The 8572-nt window shown below is 33.7% G+C and overlaps 1 protein-coding gene across 1 annotated transcript; it reads left to right on the top strand.

Moving 5' to 3' along the window:
* The first annotated feature begins 570 nt into the window (after nucleotides 1–570).
* LOC145619419 (chaperone protein dnaJ 10-like) lies at nucleotides 571–7213 on the top strand. The gene is made up of 10 exons (XM_081674103.1): nucleotides 571–726; nucleotides 966–1067; nucleotides 2429–2488; nucleotides 2703–2785; nucleotides 2953–3121; nucleotides 3203–3332; nucleotides 5012–5170; nucleotides 5284–5456; nucleotides 6016–6096; nucleotides 6907–7213. Exons 2-10 carry the CDS (start codon nucleotides 981–983, stop codon nucleotides 6991–6993), a joined length of 1029 nt encoding a protein of 342 aa, XP_081530229.1. The 5' UTR covers nucleotides 571–726; nucleotides 966–980; the 3' UTR covers nucleotides 6994–7213.
* The last annotated feature ends 1359 nt before the right edge of the window (nucleotides 7214–8572 follow it).

Raw genomic sequence — 8572 nt, forward strand, 5'->3', positions numbered from 1 at the left:
CGAGGCCCATCTTTCTTACAACTATCTTCACGAAATTTCATTTAATTAACACGATCCTTAAGCTTTGCATATGTCAAGGCTAACCCCATACACCATCTCTTGATTCCCTTCCACATGTAATAAAATGTCTCTTATAATGTATTAGCGATTTAGCGCTAACTAATACGAGTACTTCTTTTAGGAGAAAAGACACTTTAATTAATAAGTGAGATAATACGATGTAGAATTTAATTCATTCTATTGACAAGTGTGACCATCACCAAAAAAAAACTCATTGGTTTTGGTTATGCTACTTTTGTAAGTATGCAACTTTGTTCGTTTTAAAAAAAAAAAAAAACCTTTGTTCGTCAAAATATGGGACGTCAATACGTCACTACATTAGTTGGACAACATTTTACTACTCTCGTATTATTGTTCGAAATGTCGATTATCATCTGGCCTTATCGACATCTCCTTCATACAATCATACGTCATACCACCAAAATTATTCGTCCAGCATGGAACTATCTGATGTACCAAAACGTCGTCGTTTCCTACAACATTCCAAGTTAAAAAAAAAGAACAAATAAGATTTGATTTTATTTTGAAGGAAATTCTCAGAATTATAATCAGATCTATCATACATTCAGGGAAGGTCAAGAACAGATCGCATTAATTTCACATTTGTTCATCCTTAATTTTCACTCTATATAATCTTTTGTGCATCTCTAATTGTTTGAATTTCTGGTAAGTATTTATTATTTAATTTTGCTAATTTAGGTAACAATTTTTAGCTCATTTCATGATTTTTACTCGATTTTAATGCTTAATTTGTAGTTAATTTCATCTTCTGTATGTGAATTTTATCGAATTAGGGTTTTTTCATCGTTATTGTTTTGTTTTTATTAATCTTATGGTGTTTTTGTGTTGATTTTATTTTGCTAAAATTAGAGTATTATAGAATAATAAAATTTATATATTTGCAGGGAATTCAGTAGAAAATGGTGAAGGAAACTGGGTATTATGATTTACTAGGAGTTGGGATTGAGGCTACGCCAACGGAGATTAAGAAGGCATACTATGTTCAGGCAAGCGTTTTACATTGCCAATTTCAACTTATTTTCTTTAATTTATGAATTTATGTGTGTTGGTATTTTTTGATTGTTCTGTTTGCATTTGATTCAAGTAGTAAATAATGTTTGTGAGATATGATCGTTTTAGAATTCGATTTCGAACCCGGGTTTTTGGTGAATTATGGTGTAGATTGAAGTGACTTGACTCTATAGTGTCTTATTGTATAGAGGATTAGAGGGTTAACACTTAACATGAATTTTCTAGGTTTGGCATATGTGTATGATATAGACCGTGTGGGGCAAGAAAGTATTAACTATTCGTAAACATTAATAACAATGATAAACGCGATTTTGTAATCAAATTTTACACTACAATGCTGGTTTAGGAGATTTTGATGCTTATAGTTAGTATTTACAGCAGCGTATATCAAAGCTGGATATGGAGTGAATTTAAAGAGTTACCAATATGTAGTGATTGAGGACTAATATTCAAGTGGATATGAGGTGGGTCTATGATAAATGGGGTGCCTTTGCTAGTCTTATTATAATACGTAGGGGGTGTTTGGTATGAATATTAGAAATGGAGTGGAAAAGAAACAATTAAGAGAGGGGAAAGGAATCATTTAACCCTTTCATATGTTCGGTTTAACCATGGAAAGGAATTACTTAAACATAACTTTCTCTCTTTTTGCTTGAGGAGGGTAAAGGTAATTGTTAGCTTTGATTTAAGAGAGGTAACAATTAGTTGGAAATGGTAATTGTCACCTAGACCTTTTAACCAAACACTAAGTAACGGTAATGGTTTAGTTGAATCCGCTTTCAACTCAATAAATACTATTACCAAACATGCTCGTAGTACTTATGTTATGTTTTCTTTTGCGTTGGATTAGAATGAGTTGATGGAGTTGATATAGTAAGATAGGTCAGGAGTGTGGGAATCAATTAGAGGTAAAGCCTTGGGGGTAGAGGAGATTGTGACTTCAATATGCAACCTTTGAGAATATTGCATTTGGAGATCAATGCTTATTTGGTTGATGTTGTTAAGATTACTCACTTGGCCATGCTTTAATTTCAAATTGCACATCATCTTCCATGTCGCCATCCCTTATTATTGGTGAGTGAGTTGGCTTCTTTGGATTGTGCCTGTTTTTTTAGATTTCATCTGAGATGCTATTATGACCCCAAATCTTTTTGGGACTAAGGCTTTGTTGTTGTTGTGTCAAGGTTATATGACGCTTTCACCTCCCTCCCCCTCTCCAAAGAACAAAGTCGTCTTAGTTTGATTTAACAACTACACTAGTAAATTTCTAAATTCTAATGCCAAAGAGGTCTCTCTAGGCGGAACTTATATAAATCATGATTTTTGTTTCCCTCAGGCAAGACTTGTTCATCCTGATAAAAATCCCGGAGATCCACAAGCTGCCCGGAAGTTTCAGGTATGATACTTGATGGTACCGATTATCCTCTGTGGTATACTGATAAGTCACTGGTTATACAAGAAATTATCAATATATAAAATGGCTGATTGAAATATTTAAGTATTTATCACGTTTTACTTTTTTAAAACTCTTGCTCCAAGTTCGAGGTTCTTCATCTTTATTTGATGTACTAGATTTTGTCTTTTACAAATGTTCTTTTGTGGAATTGTAGGAACTTGGTGAGGCTTATCAAGTACTAAGTGATCCTGAGAAACGTGAGGCATATGATAAGTATGGAAAGTCAGGTGTACCACAGTAAGTGTTGACAGAAGGAAGATGTCGAGCTGCTTCAAATTATGATTTACAAAATCGCTTATGACTGATTTGTTTGCTTCTTAGTCTATCCAGTAAGATAGATTTCAAATCATCAGCATTCTGATCCTCCTGGTCCTGATTATTGTTGTGTTTACTATCATTGTCAGGGATGCCATGGTAGATCCAGCAGCAGTATTTGGGATGCTTTTTGGAAGTGACTTTTTCGAAGATTATATTGGCCAACTTGCATTGGCCTCTGTAGCATCTGTTGAGTTAGAAGAGGATCCCCAGATTCCTGCTGAACTCAGGAGGCAGAAAGTTCAGGAAAAGATGAAGGTATTCCATTCTATTATTGTGACGCGTCATTAATTGTTCTAGCATTAAAGCATAGCTGATTTGGTCCGTGTTACTTTGCAGACAATGCAACAAGAAAGGCAAGAAAAACTCATAGTGACCCTAAAAGACCGCCTTCAACCGTATGTAGATGGTCGCATTGATGAGTTTGTGGATTGGGCTAAATCAGAAGCATCTAATCTCTCAAAAGCTGGTATACTTAATTATACTTTCTACTATAATTATGTTATTCGTTGTAGTTGGTGATCGTGGCATGTTCTTGAGTTCTGACTACAACATCAGTTTATACAATGAAGAGATGAAGAGATGAAGAGTTAAAGACGTAGGAGAGAAATTTCAGATGTTTCTTTGAGTCATAAAAGATTTGCATAACCAATTTGTTAACTTTATACAAGTATGACAAAAAATCACAGAGTACATATAAGGGTTTTTAAACATGTGTTTGAATAAATCAACAGTTTCATCTGATTGTGATGCTGAATATTAAGAAGGCTGGGTCTGGTGAATATTGCAATGGAAGATATGGCCCTTAATACATATTAGATGCACTGCAGGATTTAGGTAGTTGACATTATGTTACTTTTTCTGTGCAATTTCAGATATCCTATACCTGAAGCACTATGTCATTCTCCTTTAAATTTTGTCAAGAACAATATGTATTATCAACAAAAAAATCATAACATCTTAATATAGGTTTCTATGAAGATTATAAACTTTTAAATTAGAATTTTTGTATACTTTCTTCTTTCTTTTAAAGAAAATGTTAATGTTGTCAAAAAAAAAAAAAAAAAAAAAAAAAAAAAAAAAAAAAGAGACAAAAGAAAAAAAACAAAACAAAGAAAAAGAAGAAGAAAATGTTTAAACCCCAAAGTTTTTGACATTTGGATTGGATATCCATTCTAGGAGATCCGAGATTTATAAGATCAGATTTTTGGATAGTTTTACTAAACTCTTTGTTCTGCATTTGTGTATTGTCAGGATTTATACTAGGCGATTGTTGATTGAGATATTGTATTATTTATATATAGACAATAGCTTTCATTGTTCTCTGGGGGGTGGTGTAGGAGATTTCTTACCCTTGGTGACTATGTAAGCCTTTTAAGGCTGTGTGGCAATATGACAGTGAAACAAGATATTGTAAAAGGATTATTAGATTGTAACCATGTGGGTGTTTTTTTTAAAATTCTTTTAATCAACTGAAATCTTTTTTAGATGAGAAAAACATATAAAAACACAAGGATATCAGGAATTTATTGGGTGAATGCAATAGGATATTTTGAAAAGGGAATTGTTGCTGATGAGTGCTGCCAGTATAATAAGAAGTTTTGGGCCCCATTCTGGTGCTGAGAACAGATAAAGTCCATTCTCCCATGTACGGGGCAAAGCTTCACTCACAAATATTGTACTCTCTCTGTTCCCTAAAGTTCTTTGCAGTAGCAATGCTTACTAGATATAAGAAGAGAGTGTGTAAAAGCGAGCGCCCCCCACCCCACCCCCCCCCCCCCCCCCCCTTTTTTTTTTCTTGTAGAAAGGGAACTGACAATTACTGCATAAAGATTATATCAAGGGTGAGAAAAACTTTGAGGAACAAATTGAACTGGAAATTAGAAATAACTTAAAGGAACAAAGGGAGTATTGTGTAATATTTCCTCTTTCCCTATTTAGAGTTCCTGTTTCTCATAGGCACACATGTATAGGGTTTGACTTGGGTCTAAACAATTAAAGATTTTATTTCACCTTTTTTTTATTGCTAAAATCATCTTAATAATATGGATTGATAACTTAAAGTAAAGTCTGTTCTTGCTTGCTTAAAACTAATTGTGCTAATCTATTTATATATTTAGTTTTGTAATTCTCGATCTCTGTTTACAGTGTTTGGTGAGGCCATGCTACACACAATTGGTTATATTTATACAAGACAAGCTGCCAAAGAAATTGGAAAAGATAAAAAGTTCTTCAAAGTACCCTATATAGCAGAATGGGTTCGGGACAAAGGACACCAGATAAAGTCACAGGTGATGGCAGCTTCAGGTAAGAATGGTCTTAGAATTCGTAGGCAAGATTTATAAGGAGTTTGTGATCTTCTGACTTCTAAGACTTTAACACCCAACTTCCAATTATAACTTCACACTTTTGGTATGCAGGAGCTGTGTCATTAATTCAAATACAAGAAGATTTGAAGCGGCTGAGTCAAGGAGAAAACAAGGAAGAGAACATGATGAAAGCCATGGAAGAGAAGAAAGATGCCATGCTTAATTCCCTTTGGCAGCTCAATGTTATTGATATAGAGACAACCTTATCACGTGTCTGCCAAGCAGTGAGTATAGTTATATTACTAATGCCAAGGTTAATTGGCATTTTTTGGTGCATTCTGAGATGATAAATTGCATCTGTGAAAAGTATCTAGAGTGAAGCTTTCTATTTATTTTAAAAGGGGATGACCAAACCTATGGCCTCATATGTTCATTTTGGTGCATATGTGATATTTTGTGAATTTAAAACCAGTAATGTATGGGTCCTGTGAAGCTTCATCATATATTCTTACCAGATGAAATTTTTGGGTTAAACTTCTAAAGCGAACTTGTGTTTGATTTATATGGGTGTATTTATCTTTTTTTGATGCATAGTAATTACACTTTGTATGATATGCTCTTTCTGACCTAAAAAATAAACAGTTGCTTTTCCAATTAAGGCTGTCATAAGAGGTTGCCATTTTTCTTGCAATACTGTTAAAGATATATGCTTTCCCATAGCATTTAAATTTTTATTACTTGAAATTTTGGTGTAATTGGTACATGAAAGAAATTCAGACCAAAATCGGTGAAGTTGCTGCTTCAATGAAAAGTGATTTGTATTTAATTCTTTGTTCATTGTAGGTTCTAAGGGATACTACTGTTTCAAAGGATGTTCTCAAGTCGCGTGCTAAGGCATTGAAGAAACTGGGAACAATTTTTCAAGTAAGTTTAGTGTGATCAATCTTGTCAACAACCTGGATCTATTTTCTGGTTATTTGTATTGTATATATGTGTTGTGTATTTTTTTTGCGTTTTTACTGGTAAGAGGTTACCAGGTTAATTAGGTTGCTTTCATCTAGATCTTCCCAACTTTTCCCCTGTGGGATCCATATTAGGCAGTGGTAGTTATTCTATCATGTTTTAGTTGGTATGATTATGCTAGTGTTAATCATTCATCTAGGGCTTACTTTGTTACTAAAGCATAAAAGCAAGATTGTTAAGATTACAAATTCCACTGAACAACCTGCCTTAAGTATCCTAGGTATATCCAAGCATTGGGAATCAAGATGTTGATAAAATCCTCATATAATTATTAGGAACAAGGCTTTCACATGGATTATGTAAGGTTATCAAAGTAATACAGGACTTTAGAAACTAAGTATGAGCTGTTTTCAGCATGTTCAAAAAGTCAGGTTGTAATTGTGGATGTTGACCATCACCATTATTCACCATTTGAAATCTGGCTCCATTGTAAAAAATATCTAGGTTCCTATTTGAGTGACTGAGATTGCCTAAAAAATCCAACCTTCATCTTCTCATTTGTCATATGCTTGATCCAGGCATTTTGAAGAAATTCATACTATACAGAAATTAGGCAAACCTTTCGAGATTAGAATGTGTAGTTTACTATTCCGTGTAGATACAAACACTAGCTCTTACTAGTTGGTGGTTATTGTGGGTTTTCTCTTTTGAGTCAAAACACTTCCAGAATTAGGTTCATGAACAAATTCCCAAAATCTTGCTTTGTTTCAGGGTGCAAAGGCTCCTTACAAGAGAGAGAACAGTCTCCGGAGTGAAGTGCCCTCCCAAGCAGACACATCAGGGTCAAATCAATCTTGATTTTTGAATCTCAATCGACACTTCCTCTTTGTTGTGTATGTATTTAGCATATTGATTATGTGCTATTCAATTATTAACTCAACCTAGTTGCTGTACACAAACCACTAGACTTGATTCTTTACAATTTGTTGTATTGTAAATTATTTGCCTTCAATCTGGTGTTCATTACTCCGTATCACCTTATAACTCTTGCATTGGCAGATGAATGCTATAATATGAGATGGTTTTGCTTAATAATGTGATTTGCCCGTTGCTAATCCATGGTCGGATTTGGTTTGGTCATCTTTATCGATGAACCAGTTTGTTCTCTTCTTAATTATTCTTACCCCCCTCATAACTTTTGCATATCATATAGTAATTTTTATTACTTTGAGACTTAATCACCAGTGACCTTAGTTTTTATTTTTTAAATTTTTATAGTGATCATATTGGTGTCTTTTGAAACTATTTGCATGTGGTTTATCTTGTCATTCTTCAACCTTTTAATTCGACATCATAAAGAAGCCAGAAGTCAACGTTGTAGTTGGTTGGAGTTAGCACTTAGCAGGGATTTGCCTGAAGGTCAAACTAGGCTTTTTGTCCACGATTTATTGTAATTATTACTACGTATTATATTAGAGCAAAAACATTGGCATTATTTTTTTTTTAAAAAAAAGAATTTTGTGAATTGACACTTGTGCTAAAGAAATGTGGAACGTTTTACATTTTGGTTGTTTTAAATTTTTTGTCAATCAAATTTGTTGTCATCTACATTATTGATTAAATCACGGAGTCTTCATGTATTGTAATCATGATAAACTGTGACGATTTTATTTTTGATTTCCCCAAAGATTGATAGTAATTGTTTTTCTTTGCAGTGAAGAAAGAATGACCGGTGCTTTTAAACTCATTTTTAATACGAACGAATTTAACCATTGGGGTTCACTAACATCTGGTTTTAAACATTATGTAACTTGTTTTTTGTTTTGCACCTTTTTGTGTTAATTCACTTGTATATATTTTTATTAATAATTGATTGATCTAATTAAGTACCGGGACAATCTAAGAAATGTCATCACATTATTTCAGTTTCTCCGGAATTTACTACAGTAGCCAGTAACATGCTAGGTAAGAATTGGAAGGAAGAAGAAATAGAATAACTTTACAACATATAATTAAGTTGACAAAATGTTTGTGACAAAATGTTTTCTGACTCATGTAATTTTCTAGCTTTAGTTTCCTTTCTCTTTACCAAAATAACAAAATTGTAAGCCATCATCATTCATCAGTCATCACATGTTGTGTGTAGCTAGCCACATCGTGTGACCACTTACAAAAGAACAAACTAACTCATGTAACACTGACCAAGTTAACCCCTGTAATACTGAGTGAGTAACCCCTATAACATTAACTGAGTAACCCTATAACACTGACGAAGTAACCCCTGTATCACCGATCAAGTAACCCTTATTACATTATGAAGTAATTTCATCCCTGCCAAACGGTGTGGCCAGTCATATGTAAGACTTTGTGTTTATCAATTTGTTAGCAATACACTTCCATTTTACGACATCCAACAGGTATCTTTCCTTGTGTTTCC

This window comes from Chenopodium album, chromosome 27 (genome assembly GCF_948465745.1).
Source record: "Chenopodium album chromosome 27, dcCheAlbu1.1, whole genome shotgun sequence".
In the NCBI taxonomy this organism is placed as follows: domain Eukaryota; kingdom Viridiplantae; phylum Streptophyta; class Magnoliopsida; order Caryophyllales; family Amaranthaceae; genus Chenopodium; species Chenopodium album.

Coding starts and splice junctions, on each gene's coding strand:
- LOC145619419 (XM_081674103.1), top strand. CDS start 981: ATGGTGAAGGAAACTGGGTATTATGATTTACTAGGAGTTGGGATTGAG. Junction 3,333..5,011: donor ATCTAATCTCTCAAAAGCTG/GTATACTTAATT, acceptor CTCTGTTTACAG/TGTTTGGTGAGGCCATGCTA. Junction 5,171..5,283: donor ACAGGTGATGGCAGCTTCAG/GTAAGAATGGTC, acceptor TTTGGTATGCAG/GAGCTGTGTCATTAATTCAA.